The sequence below is a fragment of the Macrobrachium nipponense genome, chromosome 33 (genome assembly GCF_015104395.2).
Source record: "Macrobrachium nipponense isolate FS-2020 chromosome 33, ASM1510439v2, whole genome shotgun sequence".
NCBI lineage: Eukaryota > Metazoa > Arthropoda > Malacostraca > Decapoda > Palaemonidae > Macrobrachium > Macrobrachium nipponense.
Window position 1 is genome coordinate 32943520 of NC_087219.1, and position 19970 is coordinate 32963489.

The 19970-nt window shown below is 47.0% G+C and overlaps 1 protein-coding gene across 1 annotated transcript in view; it reads right to left on the minus strand.

The window, feature by feature from the left end:
• Window positions 1-19970, minus strand: part of LOC135202828 (E3 ubiquitin-protein ligase HERC2-like) — a 194108-nt gene that overhangs the window by 161977 nt on the left and 12161 nt on the right. Inside the window, 14 exon segments of the mRNA XM_064232287.1 lie at window positions 3977-4138; window positions 4462-4487; window positions 4490-4606; window positions 4609-4681; window positions 5654-5809; window positions 6196-6363; window positions 6365-6394; window positions 6893-7089; window positions 7602-7704; window positions 7934-8079; window positions 8549-8710; window positions 8713-8740; window positions 9148-9342; window positions 9645-9805. Coding sequence (XP_064088357.1) covers window positions 3977-4138; window positions 4462-4487; window positions 4490-4606; window positions 4609-4681; window positions 5654-5809; window positions 6196-6363; window positions 6365-6394; window positions 6893-7089; window positions 7602-7704; window positions 7934-8079; window positions 8549-8710; window positions 8713-8740; window positions 9148-9342; window positions 9645-9805 — 1724 coding nt within the window.

Genomic DNA, 19970 nt, shown 5'->3' on the forward strand with positions numbered 1-19970 from the left:
AGTTACTCGAGATTGCCCAGAAACCTTCGAGACTGCCTGGTGGACTAGCGGTCACTCTCGTCAGTGCGCCGCCGTTCCACCGCAGCGTCCACCATCTCTCCAGGAAAGAGAGCTGGGGAACTCCTAAGAGGTCCATTTCGTAGCCCGAGTGCCGCCTCACGCCCGGCCCCCTTGGTCACTCGGGTAAGGACTGCGTCCCTACGTCGAAGAACCAAGTTGGCCCACAGGTTAGCAGTCTGATGGGCGAGGTAAGAGATTGCTCTTCCTACCAGACTGGCACAAGTCTCCTGAAAGAAGCGTCGTCTTCGAGAGCAGAAATCCCGGAGGGCGCCGCTACTTTGGATATTGTGAGGGACCACAAATCCAACCAGGAAACTGCCTGGAATGCTGCCATAGCGGTAGATTCCAGGGCAACGTGCCATCCTGCTGCGCAGAACCATAGGTTCTCCGACAGGAGCTGCTGCAGGGACACACCTGGAGTCAGCCTCGCTAACTCCGGGTTAACCTGTTTCGGCAGTATCGGGTCTTCCGAAGGTACGTAAAATCGCCTCTGTCGCTGTAGAGGAGGAGGAAGCAGCTTAGAGGACCGTCCGGATTTTAGCGAGTCCTCCGTCTGAGACGAGATTCTCCACCTGATCCAGGACCGAGTCTGCAAGCTCTGATCGTGGCAACCCCACATCATTTTGGGCTCCCTCTTGGGACCCCAAAATGATTCGAGCCGGGACGTGGGCTCTGCTGGTGGTAGCGACGATCCTTCCGCAAGGTCATTATGCAGACGCATCAGCTTAATGACCTCTGCGAAGTTCCTCTGTATCTCAGGCGTTACAGCGTCTTGTGGTAGTAGGACGTCCAGTCCCCTCCAGCAAGAGCATATCCCTCGATAACTCCTCCTTCAGAAGGAGGAACAGCGACAGACCCCTGACGGTCGCCTCCAAACTACTTGCGCGTACGTTCTGGTCGGTCCTAAGACCGTGCCCTGAGCCGTACGGCATCATAGCTGGGTCCACGAGCGGCGCACCTCTCGTGATCGCTCCTCTGGTACCCTCGCTCCTCCCGGTATTAGCCCGAGGAGGTTGAAGGTACGGGAGAGGCAGACCTGACGCCTCCCCCCTCGCTCGCTGGCAGGGACAGGCGGTGCGTGGAGGGCTGCTGCTGATCGTCAACCCGCCGGATGACGGTCGAGCAGCAGGCCTAGCCTTGCCGCTCGCCTGGGGCGATTGGCTCGGCTGAGAACGTCGAGACTGATCTCTAGCGTCAGGCGAGCTGCCGCTGGTCACGTCTCCGCCCTGGTCCCATCGGGAGCGGCGGACGGGGTGACCTGCTAGGCTCTCTGTCGCGTCGAGACCGGCCAGCGTCCTCTCGGCGCGTCAAACCGCTGGTACCAGCCGTGGCTGGTACCGGCGGCCGTGGGGGGCACTCCTTCCTCGCCTCAACCCGTGGCCGGTCAGCGACCGTCACGTCAGCCCGAGCAGCCAGTTGATCGCTGCGAGAGCGTCCACTGCCTGGCGAGAGTGTGTGCACGACTCTCGCCCGTCTTCTGCTCCGCGCCGCTGTCTTGACGGCGAGCGAGCTCGGGCGTCAAAACTTTGGCTGGACGGTCCTCTTTGGAAGAGCGTCCACTCGGTGTTCTCGCGAACGAGAAGCGGGCCGAGACGGAACCTGGTTTAGCGGCAGAACCGCTAGCACCAGGTGAGGACGCACCAGCCGAGGCTGGTGCACCTCTGGTCCCCGTCGACTTCTTCTTTGCGAAGAAGAAGCGACGGGCCCGTTCCCGAAGGAACAGGAGGACCAGCAGAAGAGCTCCCCAGCTCGCCTGTGCGAGCCGGGCCCTTAGAAGATCCCGAAGGAGTCTTCTTAGGGGGGGAGGAGGCACCTTCTTCTTCTTCGGTCTTTTGTTAGCCTTTAGAAGTCGAAGGGGAAGGAGAGGCAGCAGACGACGAAGAAGACGATGAAGACGACGACGACACCTTCTTCTTCCTCCTCTTCTTCTTCGCCAGGCTCCGCAGAACAGACGTCAGGTCTTCCATCCAGGAGGGAGCCGGGGGGGGCAGTTGCCGAAGCAACAGGGCCCGACTGCACCTGTCCGGAAAGACCTGAGACTGTGACAGCACCACCAGCAGCAGGAACAACAGGAACAGGTCCGGGAACAGCAGGAACGGCAGGAACACTGAAAGAGAATGCCGATCTGAAAAGGAAAGAGTAGCTGGAACGGCAACAGTACGGCAGGCACGGCAGGTACCACGGGAGACAGGCGTCCTGTCGGCAGTCACCGTCATCCGTGGCACTGGCGGCAGGTCAGGGGGGAGGGGGGTACTCTTTGGGCAGCGGAAGTCCGGGGTCGGCAAAGCAAAGAATCCAGGTGGTGGTGGCACCGTCCTCTTTGGCACGGCAGCAATGGGTTTTTGTATAGCCGCCGTGGGTGTCACCGACATATAGGGGCGTATACACCAGATGCGGTGGCATCTCATATGCTGGTGTCGTCACTGTGGTAGTAGTAGTGGTCACCGCACCATGAGTGACCACTGCCGACCCCGCCCAACCGTTGAAGCAACCCCTGGATGCTGGGCACTCCCTGCAGTCCCAGCGACTCCCACACCTGTCCCAAGTCGTCCTTCGCTGATGGCACACCTGCGGAAGCAACAGTCGGGTTAGTTGGAGGGGCTTCCTCGCGGCCTGGGGGGAGAAACACCCCCCCAGAGCGGACGGAAGACCCCGTGTACAGCTGTAACGTCCCGGGTAGCGGGCCGACCCTCATCCACACTCGAACGGATCGAGATGAGGTAAAAGGACTCCTCCGCTCACCCCCCCCGCATGGGGAAAGGCCTCGAAACGGGGGGTGGGGGCTGGCCGGGGGGCAGGAAAGAGGACTAAGTGTCCGTTACCAAAGGAGTCACTGGACTTTCCGATGACTTCTTTGGCGGCCTAAGTCTCTTCCTGCCCTCGTACAGCACCCACTGCGCCTCGGACCAATTCATACATGTGACACAGGGCTCGTTGCGGGAGCACTCTCGCCCCCGACAACGAGTACAAACCTCGTGGGGGTCCACGTCAACAAATGACCTAAAACCTCCACATCTACGCCCCTCCAGCCCGGGACACACTCTACGGGCGACTGGAGGGCGCGGCGATATCTCCATTTCTTCCAATTCACTCATTGCAAGATCAATAAGAATTGTAAAAGTACTTACAGTCACTCCTGATTTATACAGAAAAGAGAGGCAAATACTCAAACTCAAAGCAAACGACAAAGCGGGCAGAGCGATGACGAACACGTCCTTCCCACACACGGCCGAAAGCAAAAAGTGATTTGTTTACCTCCCAGTCGGCGCGGCGCGACGATCGGACAAGCAGTTAACTACCGTTCTCCCCTTGTTCGAAGCTTACGACCGTTCCAGCTGCCGCTAGCTACTTCCTATTGTTAAAGGACCGAGGGTTTGTATTACGTATCGGAACAAGGCTCAGTTTTTAATGCAACAGCATACAATAAATAAATGCAACTTATCATACATGTTGAAACTATGAAGAGACTTATGAAAGAATTTTCAGCCAATTTTCAGCCCTATCATATCAAATATCACAAAAAAGGTGAAACAGATCTGTTTGTACTGTACTATACTTGTAAATACTAGATCTCTTCTGAAACAAGAAAACTCAGTAACCTTTCATACAGTATGTATGCTACTTGCACATACGGTAATGCCCAAATCTTATCAAAGCATAATAACATATTTTATCTTTTTAAAGCCACTGTAACAAGCCACATATTGAGACAGCAAAATGATGAGGCTTTCACATTTTCAAAATTTAATAATCAATAACTCCATCTAGGTACAATGAGAAAACAAATTTTTATCCCCGAAACCAAATAGGCTCTCATTTTGTACATGAAAAGCCACTAAAATCATGGTCTACATCTTAACGAAGAATGAAGTGATAAAAAATCAAAATACATAAAACAGCTCATCACAAGACATACCTTTCCATCTACAGTAAGAGCCATGGCATGTCTGCCACCAGAGTGAACTGCTACTTTCTTAACAACATACTGACTGAGAGCAGTAACTTGCCGTGGCACAGGAACATTGCTACAGTGACCGAGGCCCAGACGACCACCTGTGCCTTCACCACAAGCATAAACCTGAGAATAATTTTTTTTCACTGTGAAATTATTCACATTAAATTTACCTAAAAAACAATTATTACAATTCCGGCAAAATTGTTTCAGAAAATAATTTGAATGGGAAATACTAGGACTTAATATATGCCAATAGTAAAAGGAAAACACATCCTATCAATGAGGAAAGATTATCCAAAAAACATTTTTGCCAATTCGATCATTATGAACTAAAGTTACTATTTTACTATAAAAGCTTTATATATGAAGTCATACTTGACCATAAAGCATAACAAAAATAATTTCATGAGAGTTTCATTTATATTTCAAGAACATTTCTATCTTACCTTCCCTTCCTGTGAAACAATGAAGATGACTTGGATCCTCCCGCGACATTAACAGGACGTAAACTGGCCGAGCGTATCGACATAACAGGCATCTTAACTTTAGAACCTTTCAGTCCTCAAGACTGGTCCTTGTCATTCAGGCCCCTACCACACCTTTTGGTTCACCATCAAAGTTGATTGTGGAAGTCAAGCTTTTCCTTGACATGTCAGTAATATCATCCTGGTAAAATACAGATTGAGGATTCAAAATCAGAAAACAGTTAGGCTCAAGAAAAGGTTCGAAAGCATGCAAACTTACGATCATTCCAATACGTATTTGGATCATTAATACTATATAAATTTTTCTTTTGAGTTATAAAAGATTGACCAAAACCCCAAAAACTATCCTGTGACCAAATACGTAAGTCTAAGAGAAAATCCTTTTATTTTTTTTACAATCAATATTATGCTAACAAAAATGACTTCAACAACCCACTTTTAATTCTTATAAAAAATTCCCACTCGAAATGCTGAAGGCCTGTATTCTAACTTCATACATCAGTATGTACGCTACTATTCATGTCACAGATACAACAAAAGACAAAATGTTGTTCCTACAAAACTTTCATAATAGCCTGAATTATATTGTAATTAAGCAAACATCAATCTTCTAAATACATTAACAATCACTACTCTAATCATAAAAAATTATCAATAATAATTATAAGTTTTTTCATTTAACATATTCATTAAGTGATGTCTTTGCTGCTAAGGGTTACACAATGAGGTCCTTAAGCTCAAAAGAGTAGTGAACACATATATAATCATTGTTTTCAATTGTGTTTCAAGGTAAATTTTTCCTTTCTTTTATATCATGTGGATATTTGTTTATTTCATCCATATCAAAATTTTACCTATGTGAAAGTGCAGTTTCTTTGCTGTTTCCTTCATTTTTCACAGTCAAAACTTTCTTTTGTCAAGTGAAATACATAAAATGGGAGTGATCAAGTCATACAAAAATATTCCTAGAAAGAGACATAATAAAGCAAGAGTGAGAAAGCTAGAAAGTAATAAAATTTAAAAGTTCCAAATAAGGTAGTTACTATCACACAAATCCTTAGTGAACTTACCATAAAAAAGTACAATTTCCAACTCACAATAACCATTAACATCTAACAAAAAACGTTAATTCCTAATTTTATAAACATCTCACCTCAATATCTTCATTATCTGACGCAAGAAAAGATATGGAAGAGGCAGGATCTCCATACTCATCGACAACTTTTCCCATGATTGTCAAACCGTGGATTCGACAGTCAATGCCACCACTCTTGCACTGCTTAATACTGATGTCTATGAATTTGATGTGCTGTAAATATATACAAATTTATAAATAGTCATGGAAAGAAAAAACATGGTGTAAGAATGTTCTAAAGTAATAAGAATTTTTTCTAAAAAATCAATCCACAAATTCAGTAACTATTTCATCCTTTTAACAGTCCTATAGAACCACTTACAAACAGCCATCCTTTGCAATTACAACACTTCTGACATAAAAGCACCTAACATCTTGCATTTTTATGCAATGAACCATTAAATAAAGCAGATGTTTTTTTCTGTTGGGGACAGTACATACAGTGTTCCTCAAACAATGGCAAAAAAAATATATTAGGTTCCAAAGAAAAGTCTTTATACTTAACAATGATAATTAATTCTGGATTTATTTTTTACAATAAAGATTAGTGTGTTACTTACTTCCCGACAACCTCTCAGTAAGGTAACCCACGTATCTGATGGAGTAATACGAACTGTGTTTAATTCTTTCATCTTAGAAAGAGAGTCACCACCACTGACAACCAGCAATGTAGGCATGTATGAGCTGTCAGCAGGATCAACAAGCATCCGCAACCAATCCACAGCTATCGTTTGGTTGCATTTCTAGACGAATCCAGTGCTACAAAGAAAAAAAAAAGGAGAGAGAGATGTTAACCAATTTCCTTTTTGGACAAATAAATACTCTAGATGTGAAGTGATTACCATTTTTTACTGTATTACGTATGCAAATCATTATGAAAAGAACACTGCTGACAGAATCAAAACAGTTTTTTTATATTCTAAATCTCCAAACTATTCAATATAATAATCAAAAACCCATCCAAACTATTTTAGGTCATATAACTATGCTGCCAAATAATACAAAAGGCTAAAAATTCTGAATCTATAAGTTGAAATATACAATGCCAAATAAGGCTAATAGTCCCAACTGTAACCAGATAAAGTCAGAAAGTGAGACAAGAGGATCCCCAATAAAAAGAACATTACTAGTTTTGCTTATACAATAATCAGAGCTTTGGACCAGTCATCCCAATCAACTGGGCCATAAATTATGAAGCTTGAGAAAATAATGCTAAAAAATCATAAGAACCCTTTTAGGATGAAATCCCAAACATACCTTGCCCTCCTGTCCACAACTCTGCCAATAACTTCCAGTCCCATCAATAAGTTATGAGCCCAATTTTTCTCTTGACGATACACTCAAGTTACGGACACAGCGGTACCAATCTTCTACTGTTCCGTCAACACCCATCATACCTTCCCTCTTTCGGAAACGACCTCGTCCAGGAGGCCCTGCATAAACTGCTGCACTTCCTATTAAAGCAAAATTAGTATTTCTAAGTCCATGTACAGAAGTAAACTTGAAATGACAAAAATAAATGAAGTCAAAGGTCCGCACTTAAATTTCACATCAACTAAGGGAAGTTGTTATAAAAGGGCAACTGTCCAATAAGATACATTTCACATGAACTCCACATGAGCAACTGCTCTATTATTTTGGAATACCGCTCAACTAGGAATAGGTATAGATGAATTAAGAGGCCTCAAAATCTTTCTTACAAGCAATGGCTATACTTCTGACATTAAAAAAAAAATGCTTTCAATTAAAAAAATTAAGCATTATGTCCAGTTAATTATAAACACCCCTGCTTAAATCCGACTACTGAGAACAGTCACTTTTAAAATCAAATACAGCAGTTACTTTTCTGGGGGGAGTACAATGAAGATCATATTTCCATGCCAAAATAAGGGTCAAGTCCAGAGATCAACAGCATATATCTTATGATCCCCACATCACTATCTAACCTATTTCAAGATGCAAATACCTGGTTCAGCAATGCGATTGAACAAGTGTCGATGACTTCGTCTGGTCTGATAGCACTCCTCACAGTAATCAAAGTCACATACTTTACACTTCATTCTTGCCCCCTGTAAGATGCAGAAAATACGTTACATACAAAACTAAATCAGAGGACTACGATTATCACCAAAAATAAAATACCAAGTCATCACAATAGCGGTGGATCTACATATATCGGATCAATAACAGCAAAAAATTTAATTAACACTGAAACAGTTAGGAAATTAACTAAAAGTTCAATATCTGCCTTGTTAACATTAGTAAACACTACATATCCTAAAGGTATAAACTAAATACTATACCTGTAATAGGGGTAATTCCACAACCATCACATGTGACATTAATATGGCACGATGGTACAACTTCCATTTCTGATACCAGACCTTGCCAATTAGGTTGTTGTGGGAAATCAACAATTAGATCTTGGCCATTACTGTTGACAACTGGAAGAAAACAAAAAAAAATCATGCTCTGAAAACACATAAGTAATGAATAATAAACAATAAGGGATTATGTAAGCTATTACATAATCCTGAGTTGCATATAATGAATGCTCTTCAAATCAATACAGTACCTTTTTTATCTATACAGATAAAGATATTCATAAAAAAATTAGCCTAACAGGTTAAAGATGGCAAAATGAAATTATAGTGCATACACTGCACTCACACATACTCACCTCATGGACAAAATTTGCATGGTGTCTTTGTAACTTCAGTTAGTTAACTATGCCACTCCCACTTCTAAACTCTTTGGAAATTAGGTTTTTGGATAGTTAACAAAATGGTGGGATGAGATAAGAGAAATAATTAACATGCCTACAATTTCCCGAGCATGTAAGTGTTAAACACCATCATGTTCATCTTACTGATGAATACAGTTCAATCATTTTTGATGTTAAGAGATACTTACTTGTAACTACTCCAATGCTGCGATGATTGACAGAGCCCCATTTGTACTTAGGAGTCAGGACAGAACTTTTGACCCTGACTTTATCACCAACTCTAATTGGGCCAGTTGTAGCAAGAGGTGGGGGTGACTGGTCTATCAGTTCTATGTGAATATAACGAACAGTATTGTACCACCTTTCCTGTGCCAGTCAACCTGCAATAAAGAAGAATTGTCATGAAACAATGGAGCTCAATGGGAAAAACCTATTCTAAATGCTTGAGTGCTATCATTACATTGGTATTACTCCAGTCCATTGGATTCTTGCTTTAATGCAAGTGAAAAGTAACAAGGTATCATTTAACAAAATTCTACTTGATGTTTTCAAACAGAAATAGATTATTATTAGTATTATTCAGAAGATGAGCTCTTATTCATAAGGAACAAGCCCACAGGGGCTACTGACTTAAAAATTCAAGCTTTCAAAAAATACTGTGCTCATTAGGAAGTAAGAAAAGAGAAGGTAAAGGGAAATATTTTCACTAAATACAAGACTGGCTCATAACTCGGATACAAATTTTGCAGAAACACTAAAATGCCAAGAATCTCGAGATGAAATTCACCTGAACATTAAGATTATGAAGAGAACCTCGATCAACTCTTACAACCCGTCCGACATCCCCTTCATGAACTTCTTCGTAGGTGCGGCAACAGCGGACTGTCATCCCGGGAGATATGTGATCTCTGACATACATGGCGTACTCATCGTTGTTTGTGAATTCCATGCGCTTTCGGTATACCTCAATGACTGGGGATGACTGTAAGAGACCATGAACAATATAAAGATGATTTCTTTAGTTAAGCGCTTTTCAATCATATGAGGATATCTCCCTATGAGCAGTTACTATTGATGGAAAATATCAATCCTAAAGATCCCTTTCTCTAGAAGTGGATAAGGAGAATTTTATTATCATTATTAGTATTACAACTAAAGAATGTATAATAAATCCTATTCATGAGGTACGTATTATTCTTAGTATTAGGAATACACCCAGAATAAGATGCAAAAACAAGATTATGTATTTCATTTAACACACGTCTATCTTGCTCACAACTTTACCTCTAAAACTGGTGGGTCATCATTAAACTCATCAGTCAGGGAGTCAGCATCAGAGTCCAACACTTCAGGAGCAGTGTCTGAATCTGACAGAGCTTGGTCAGCATGTTCAATCAACCACATAACTAATGACTCTGGACTTGGAGTAACCTCAGTTCCCATACCTGTTGTTCGAAAAAATAAGAATGCTGTTAACGAGAAGAAAGATTTAGGAAAATAAAAATACGAACAAACAAATCTTCGGTTTAGTCATGTGCATAAAACATGTAAACAGCAAAAACTATGTTTTATGATTCAAATGTGCCAACTGCTTATAAAAGTGAGTGCACTGTAATTTCCTTGCCCTTGATTTTCATGCTTGGCATCACCATGAATATAATGATAAACAAAATGCAAGCAAAAAAATTAAAAGCAAAGTACCAAAAAAAATAAAAACCAAGTCTATTGTATAGGCCAAAAAAAATTTTAGACTAACTGCATAACTATTAACCCTCTACGCCGAAGCCCTAAAAATCAAAACCTCTCCTGTATGCCGGCGCCGGTTTGGAGTGAGCGCGAAAGCGGAAAAAATAATTTTTTCAAAAAATCACAGCGCGCTTAGTTTTGAAGATTAAGAGTTCATTTTTGGCTCATTTTTTTTTCATTGCCTGAAGTTTAGTATGCAATCATCAGAAATGAAAAATAATATCATTATCATATGTAAATAATGCGATATATGGTAGCGAAAAAAATAAAATTCATAGATAATTGTATTCAAATCACGCTGTACAAAAAACGGTCGAAGCTAACGAGTTACTTTTTTTTTCGTTGTATTGTACACTAAATTGCAATCCTTTTGATATATAATGCATAGTAAAACAATAAAAGCAACACCGGAAAAATATTATCACAAAATGATGTACGAATTCGTAACGTGCGGACGTAGAAAAATGTTATTTTCAAAAATTCACCGTAATTCTAAATATTGCTCTAGAGACTTCCAATTTGTTTCAAAATTAAGAAAAATTATTGAATATTACGATACTGTAAGAGTTTTAGATTAGAATTGCAGATTTCGACCATTTCGGACGAGTTAAAATTTGACCGAATGTCAAAATTTTTATATATTTTTTTTTTTATTTTTTTGTTCACGATATTTCGGAGATGGAAAAAGCTAACAACCTTCAATTATTTTTTATTGTATTATCTTCATGAATTTTCGCACATTTTGATATATGAAACTCTATAAAAAGGCTAATATGAAATGGAGCAAATATTAGGATAATCCGATGTACGTATTTCGGAGACTTGCGGCCGCGAATCGGCGAGCGGAGTGAAGGTAAATATATTTTTCAAAAATTCACCATAAATCACAATATTGTTTTAGAGACTTCAAATTTGTTTCAAAATGAAGAAAAATGACGGAATATTACTAGGCCATAAGAGTTTTAGCTTACAATTGCGTTTTTCAACTATTTCGGTAGAGTCAAATTTGACCGAACATGACAATTTGTCCAAAATTGCATTTTTCCTAACTATACAAACCTGAGGTCCTTTTACAATAGGAAGGTACTAGCGGCAGCTGGATAGGTCGTAAGCTTTCGAACAAGGGGTTCGGTAGTTAACTGCTTGTCCGACAGGCGCGCGCGCGCGACTGGGAGGTAAACAAATCACTTTTGCTTTTGGCCCAAGCAAAAAACTGCAGAGTGAGGGGTGGCATGAGGTGGGGCTATGTGTAAAAGGACCTCAGGTTTGTATAGTTAGGAAAAATGCAATTTTGGACAAATTGTCATTTGTTCCGACACGGCATACAAACCTTCGGTCCTTTTACAATAGGAAGACTCACTTCTTGGTGGGTGGAATCTGAGTCTTTTGTGAACAGACTGGTGTTCGCCCAACCTTGGAAGCCTCCCTGGTCGTAAGAGCGAGGGAGGGATCCAAGCCTCTGTCCGATTGATCGGGGTGTGCACCGCAGGATCAATGGTCAGACCTCTGGACCGAGTACTAAGAGAGAGGCAAGCGTATCTCTTCGTACCAGCAATGTAAGAACTTGTTCCTGTACAGGAGCAAATATAAAGTCATGGGTTTGACTCTTGTAGGCATCCACTTCCCCCCCCTTGTAGGAGGAAGTGGTGGATATTCTGCTCCTATCCCTAGTGAAAGGATAGGATGGGGCTCTGTCATATAGCTCACCTGCATCTCGTCCTCATCCAGCGTAGTGACGACCGTGGCCCTCTGCCCACAGGTAGAGGAGGAGGAAAAGACGGGAAGAGGGAGCCAGTCACTCACTCATTCACACATCCATCCACACAGTCACACCAGGACTCGATGCTGTTTCAGCCTGCGAGGGTCTGGGTTTGCTACACAACTTGTTGAGCAGCCACCACGGGTCCCAAGGAAAAGGTATCCAAGGACCTGTGGGCAATATCCCGAAGGTAGAAGGACGTAAAGGTAGTCTGGTTAGACCAGACCCCTGCCTTCAGGACCTGCGCCACGGAGAAGTTCTTACGAAAACGCCAACGAGGGGCCAATACTTCTGACTTCGTGAGCTCTCGGACGGGACGTACGGATGGTCGTCACTACCATCAGCCTCATACGCCCTCTGATGACCTCACGCAGCCAGAATGAAAGAGTGTTCTTGGATACTTCTTTCTTGGTTACCCCGGTGCTAACGAAGAGGCGTCGACACTCAGGCCTGAGGTGTCGAGTTTTCTTCAGATAGCGCCGTAGCGCCCTCACAGGACAAAGCAGCTCTCATCCGCATCATTATCGGTGAAGTCCATTAGGGAGGGAATCGTGAATGACTCGAACCTGTCGTCAGGGATCGACGGTTTCTGAGTCTTCGCAACGAAGTTCGGGACGAAATCGAGCGTCACAGATTCCCCATCCCCTGGAATGTCGTACATCATAGGAAAGACCATGAAGTTCCCCTACTCTCTTCGCCGATGCCAGGGCCAGCAAGAAGAGGGTCTTGAGGGTCAGATCCCTGTCTGACGACTCTCGGAGTGGCTCGAAGGGTCTTCGAGTCAAACTCCTAAGGACGAGAGTCACATCCCACGCAGGGGGCCTGAGTTTTACCCTGGGTGGGCAACGACCTTTCGAAGCTGCCTCATGAGCAAGGAGATCTCGAACGAGTTCGAGATGTCCAATCCCCTCAGTTCAGGACGAGCGCCAAGGCGCTCTGTATCCTTTGACTGTGGGGGACTGAGAGGAGCTTCTCTCGGCGAAGAAAAACGAGGAAATCCGACTACCTGCTGAAGAGTGGCTCTGAGAGGAGATAGACCCCGTCTACGACACCAACCACAGAAGACGGCCCACTTCCCCTGGTACACAGCTGCAGAGGACTGACGGACGTTTCCAGCCATCTCTGTGCTGCTACGAGAAAAGCCTCTCGTTCGCAAGAGATGGTGGATAACAGCCAGCCGTGAAGGACGTAGGGACTGGACTGCTCGGTGGTACGCTCGACGTGGCTGGGCGAGAAGGTTGTGCCAAGGGGGAATCTCTCTCGGTTCTCCTGCGAGAAGAGCCAGCAGGTCCGGATACCAAATGGCCTGTGGCCATTTGGGAGCCACCAGGATCATCCTGAGATTCGGGGTGACCAGTCTCGACTGATACCTTGCGAATCAGGCTGAACGGGGGAAAGGCATAGACGAAGAGGTTGTCCCACGGGTGTTGAAGAGCGTCCTCTCTGCCAGCTGCCCATGGGTCCGGCACGGCCGAGAAGAACACCTGGAGCTTCCTGTTGTGCCGGGTGGCGAACAGATCCACGACTGGTCACCCCCCACAGGTCGAAGAGCCTTTCCGCCACGTCCTGGTGTAGAGACCATTCGGTCCCTATCACCTGATCCCGACGGCTGAGCGTGTCTGCTACTACATTCCTCTTCCCTGGAATGTTAGCGTAGCCGACAGCTCTATTGAGTGTGCCTCGGCCCACTCGTTCGCACCTGCCGAGTCAACTGGTACAACGGGAGAGACCACTAGGCCCCCCTGTTGTTGAACGTAGGCCACCACCGTGGTGTTGTCGCACATCAACACCACTGAGTGTCCCATCAAGCGGTCCTGGAACTCTTGGAGAGCGAGGAACGCTGCCTTGAGTTCCAGTACATTGATGTGAAGGTGCTTGTCGTTCTCGTCCCACACTCCTGAAGTCAGCAACTCCTCCAGGTGTGCGCCCCATCCCTCGGTCGATGCGTCTGAGAACAGCTGCAATGTCCGGGGGGGGAGTGCGCAGAGGCACTCCTCTTAAAGAGGTTTCCTGTCGTCCAGCCACCAGGCTAGGTCCTGCCTCACCTCCGGTGTCAGTGACACTGGAAAGCTTGGGGGATCCGTCGCCTGTGACCAACTCTCCTTTAGTCTCCACTGAAGAGACCGCAGGTGAAGACGCCCGTGAGGGACTAACTTCTCGAGTGACGACAGGTGTCCGATCACGACTTGCCATCGCTGAGCTACCTGTTCCTGCCGGAGACAGGAACTGGTTGGCTGCCTCCCTGAATTCTGCTGATCCGCGAGTCTGTTCGGGGAAGACTCGCCCTGCTACCGTGTCGATTAGCATACCCAGGTACTTCATCCTCTGCTTGGGCTCGAGATCGGACTTTTCGAAGTTCACAACGATCCCCAGATCGCGACAGAACTCGAGCAGTCGATCCCTATCCTGTAGCAACTGCGAGCGGGAGCTCGCCAGGACTAACCAATCGTCGAGATACCTCATCAGACGTATCCCGTGCGAATGGGCCCAAGCAGACACCAGAGTGAACATCGCGTGAACACCTGTGGGGCGGTTGAGAGACCGAAGGCAAAGTGCCCTGAACTGGTTACACCGTCCCGTCGAGGATGAAGCGGAGGTACTTTCTGGAGGACTGATGAATGGGTATTTGGAAATACGCATCCTTCAAGTCCGCTGAAAGCATGAAATCGTTCTCCCTGATGGAGTCGAGCACTGAGCGTGCCGTCTCCATCGTGAACCGGGTCTGGCGAACAAACCGGTTCAGGGGAGAGAGATCTATCACCGGGCGCCAGGCCTCCGTAGACTTTTCAACAGGAAAGAGTCAACTGTAAAAGCCCGGTGACTGATCCGTGACGATTTCTACAGCTCTCTTTTCAGCATGGTCTTGATCTCCTGTCTCAATGCTACGTCCTTCGATGACCCTGGAACGTACGACTGCTGTTGGACCGGGTTGGAGGTGTGGTGGCGAGATTCGAAGGGTAATAGATATCCCTCCCGAAGGACATCTACAATCCAGGTCTCGGCGCCGTAGCGCTGCCAAGTTGCCCAATGGCTGGCCAGGCACCCCCACTTCCGGCAGCAGGTGAGGGGGAACGCCGTCCCTAGCGTTTCCCCCCTTTCTTCGACTTCTTCCCAGAGCCTCCACGGGAGGAGGAGGGCTGGGAGGAGGGCTGGTTACGGCTCCCCATTGGTAGAAGTCGAAGAAGAGAGTCTTTCCCCGGGGGGGGCTTCGACGCAGCTACCGTCTTAGCCACCGAGGAAGCGCTAGCCGAGCTCTTAGACTTGGCCGCAGTCCGAGGCTGCCCAGAAGCCTTCGAGACTGCCTGGTGAACCAGACGGTCACTGTCGTCAGTGCGCCGTCTGTCCACCGCAGCGTCCACCATCTCTCCTGGGAAGAGAGACGTGGAACTCCGTAAATAAAGGTCCGTGCGAAGAAGTCCCAACGCCGCTTCACGCCCGGCCGCCCTGGAAACCCGAGTAAGGACAGCGTCCCTTCGTGGAGGGAGAACCAGGTTGGCCCACAGGTTCACCGTCTGGTGGGCAAGGAAGGAGATGGCTCTTCCTCCAGACTGGCAAAGTCTCCTAAAGGCCGAGTCATCTTCGGGAGAAATTCCCCGGAGTTGGCTGCGACCTTAGATACTGTGAGGGACCACAGATTCTAGCCAGGATGACGGGCTGGAAAGCTGCCATGGCGGTCGATTCCAGGCCGGAGTGCCTCTTGCTGCGGAAGGAAGAAACCATGGTTCTCGGACAGGAGCTTGCTGCAGAGACACACCCGGAGTCAGCCTGGCTAACTCCGGGTTCACTGTTTGGGCGGCATCGGGTCTTCAGATGGCACGTAAAAACAAACGCCGCTGTCGCAGCAGAGGAGGTGGTGGAAGCAGCTTGCTCGACCTGCCAGACTTGAGCGAACCGTCTTGTGTCTGAGACAAAGTGATTCAACCTGGTCCAGCACTGAGTCCGCAAGCTCAGAACGCGGCAAACCCACCGTCGGTCTGGGTTCCCTCTTCGGGGCCCCAGAACGACTCGAGCCGGGACGTGGGCTCGGAAGGTGGGAGCGGCGATCCTTCCGCGTGAGGTCGTTGTTGCTGACGGATCAGCGCAATAACCCCTCGGCAAAGTTCCTCTGGATCTCAGGAGTGACTGCGTCCTGCGGAGTCGGACCATCCAGTCCCTCAAAACAGGAGCATCTCCCGAGACCTCCTCCCTCAAGGGGAGGAACACGACAGACCCCTCTCGGTCTCCTCCAACCACTTGTGCGTATGACCTGGCTGGTCCGAGAACCGTGCCTGGTACGTACGACGACGTGGTGGGATCCTGAGGGGCGCACCCCATCACGATCAACTCCTCAATACCTCGCCCCTCCCGGTTTAACCTTTTTTTTGTGTAAAACCCGATGGAGGTTTGAAGTATGGGAGAGGGCAGACCTGACGCTCCCTCCTCGCTCGCTGGCAGAACCAGTGGGCTTGGAAGACTGCAGGCGATCGCCAACCGGCGGTGGCGATCGAGCTGCAGACCTAGTCGAGCCGTCTCGCTGTGGAGAACGGCTGGACCGAGAACAGCGGCCCCCCGGTCTCGTGTGTCAGAGGAGCTGGTGCTGGTCGCCGTACCCGATCGCTCTCTGGGAGAGTGACGGTCAGGCGACCGGCGAGCTCCACTGTCACGGTGAGATCGGTGCGTATCCTCACGGTTGCGTCAGTTCGCTGGTACCAGCCGTGGCTGGTGCCGGCGAACGGGGGGACCTCTTGTTCCCAGCCCTCAGCCCTGCCGTGGTCCGGGTCATGGGACCGTGCCACTTCCGCCCTTCGGGTAGCCAGCTGCCTCGCCGACGAGAGCGAGAGCTGGTCTGGTGAGAGTCGCGTGAGCGGCTGTCACCAGTCTTCCGCTCCGTGCCGTGAACCTGACGCTGAGCGGGACTCAGAGGTCTGGTTCTTGGCTGCACGGCCGCTGTTAGGCGACCGTACACTCGGTACCTCTCGCGAACGACGAGGACGAGACGGACCCTGCTGCCGTGGCCGAACCACTAACAGCAAGGTGAGGAAGTGCCGGTGTTAGCCGGCACTCCTCTGGTCCCCGTAGTCTTCTTCCTTGCGGAAGAAGAGACGGGTCCTGCCCCCGAAGAAGCAGGGTGACCAGCGGAAGAAGAAACCCCCCGTCTCACCAGAGCGAGACGGGCCCTTAGAAGTTCCCGAAGGAGACTTCTTAGGGGGGGGGGAGGCGACCTTCTTCTTCTTCGGCGGGGGAGCCTTAGAAGAAGAAGGGGAAAGAGGCGGCAGACGACGACGACGACGAAGAAGACGATGAAGACGACGACGACACTTCCTCCTCTTCTTCTTCTTCTTCGTCAACCTCCTCAGGACTGACGTCAGATCTGTCATCCAGAGCGGGAGCCGGGGCTGCTGTTGCCGAAGCAACAGGGCCCGGACGCACCTGTCCGAACAGATCAGCATCGGGAGCAGCGGCGCCAGGAACAGGAACAACGTCAGCAGGTGCAGGCATCACAGGAACGGCAGTAGAGACGGCAGGAGCAGGTACAGGAACGGCAGCAGTGGTCCAACGTCACGTCCGTGAACGGCGGCTGGGCAGGTACGCAGGTACGGCAGGCTGTGCAGGCGGTCCAGATGGAGACGGACCAGCGGTACAGCCATCCTTGGTACTGGTGGGAGGTCCAGGGGCGAGCTCTTCTGGGCACACGAAGTCCGGTCGCGGCAGCACGGCAAACCCAGGTGGCGGCATCACACTCCCCCAACCAACGGTACGGCGACTGGCCCCTGCACCGATATAGTAGGTGTTACAGAGACCCGCGTGCGGGGTGTACACCAGGTGAGGAGGTGAAGCGTAGCCAGGTGTTGTAAGGGTCGTGGTGGTGGTCGTAACCGTCGCATGGGTGACCGCCACGGAGCCAGCGAGATGGTAGAGCAGCCCCTGGACACTCGGCACGCCCTGCAGCCCCAACGATGCCCACACCTGTCCGAGGTCGTCCTTCGCGGCAACCGCACCTGAGGAAGCAAAAGTCGGGTGATTAGGAGGATCCTCTACCCGCTCGCGCGAAGACGAACGGATAGAGGACCCAGAGTACAACTCGACGTCAGGGTATCTAGCGCCCTCCTCCACACTCGACAAGTCAGGTGAGGAGAAGGACCTAGAAACCCCCCCCCGAAGGGGAAGGCGCCAAACGTGGAAGCTGAGCGGGTGGCAGAAAAGAAGACGAAGTGTCCGTAACCAAGGAGTCGCGGGAGAGCTTTCCGACGACTCCTTTGCAGGCCTTCGCTTCTTCCTGCCCTCATACAAAGTCCACTGCGCCTCCGACCAATTATTACAAACTTCACATGGCTCGGCTCGGGTGCATTCGCGCCCCCGACACCGAGCGCACAAAATATGAGGGTCAATCTCCGGGAATGAGCGGAACTTTCCGCATTTACGCCCTTCGGTACCCGGGCATAGTCTCCGTGGGGTAGCGAGGCGAGGAGATTCCATCATTGACCAATAGATCACAATTAATTAGAAAGAGAGAAATGATTGTACTTACAATGATTCTTTCATACACAAACACAACCATATACTCAGGAAAGCAAACGACGAGAAGCGGGCAGAGAGCGTCGAACACACACGTCCACTCGCTGTGAGGCCGAAAGCAAAAGTGATTTGTTTACCTCCCAGTCGCGCGCGCGCGCCTGTCGGACAAGCAGTTAACTACCGAACCCCTTGTTCGAAAGCTTACGACCTATCCAGCTGCCGCTAGTACCTTCCTATTGTAAAAGGACCGAAGGTTTGTATGCCGTGTCGGAACAAGTGGTTTTTTTTCTATTTATCGTGATTTATATGCAAATATTTCGATAAAAGAGAAAAGCTACAACCTTCAATCCTTTTTAGTTGTATTCTACATGAAATTGCGCACATTTTCATATATAAAACTTTACGTAACAGCTAATTTTAAATGGTGCAAACATTTCGACAATCGCACAAAAAAATTCCTGATTTTTTCGGAAGAGTTACCGCGCGAACGTAAGGAAAATGTTTTTTTTTTTTTCATAAATTCACCATAAATCGAAATATTGTGCTAGGGACTTCCAAGTCGTTGCAAAATGAAGGTAAATGATTGAATATTACTAGAATATAAGAGTTTTAGCTTACAATTGCGTTTTTCGACCATTTCGGTAGAGTCAAAGTTGACCGAAAGTTGAAATTTTTGCACTTATCGTTATTTATATGAAAATATTTCAAAACCGATAAAAGCTACAACCATGGGTTGTTTATTGTTGTATTGTGCATGAAATTGCGCACATTTCCATATATAAAACTTTATGTAACGGCAAATTTAAAAGGGTGCAAACATTAGGACAATCGCACGAAAAAAATTTATCGGAAGAGTTATCGCACGAACGTATGGAAAAAGTTTTTTCATAAATTCACTATAAATCGAAATATTGTGCTAGAGACGTCTAATTATTTGCAAAATGAAGGCAAATGATTGAATATTACTATAATATAAGAATTTTAGCTTACAATTGCGTTTCTCGACCATTTCTGTAGAGTCAAAGTTGACCGAAGGTTGAAATTTTGGCACTTATCGTTATTTATATGGAAATATTTCAAAACTGATAAAAGCTACAATCATGAGTATTTTTTTGTTGTATTTTACATGAAATTGCGCACATTTTCATATATAATACTTCATGTAAAGGATAATTTAAAATGGTGCAAAAATTATGTCAAAGTGACGAAATAATTTCCGAGATGTGTCACTGATACTTTTTAGTGCGATAAGAAAGAAATTCGCGCTTGCGCGCCTGCGTAGCGATTGTAAACAAAACAATGCCTTGATCCGTGAACTCCCAGCATCCCCCAAGGCGCGTGATACAAAAGTTTTCGGCTGGTAGGCCTATAAGTATTTTTCCGCGAATTTTTAAAAAAACTTTTTTGAGCCGACGTATGATACGTCCAATCGGCATACGGGAGACATTTTGACTCGACGTTTAATACGTCCAATCGGCGTAAGAGGGTTAATCATAAGATTACAGTACAAGCATATTTTTAACTTTAATGCCAATCTTCATATAGCAATAAGCTCATATCTTTAAATTCTCTGAAACCAAGATGAAAAAAACCCCAAAAGATTCACGTGT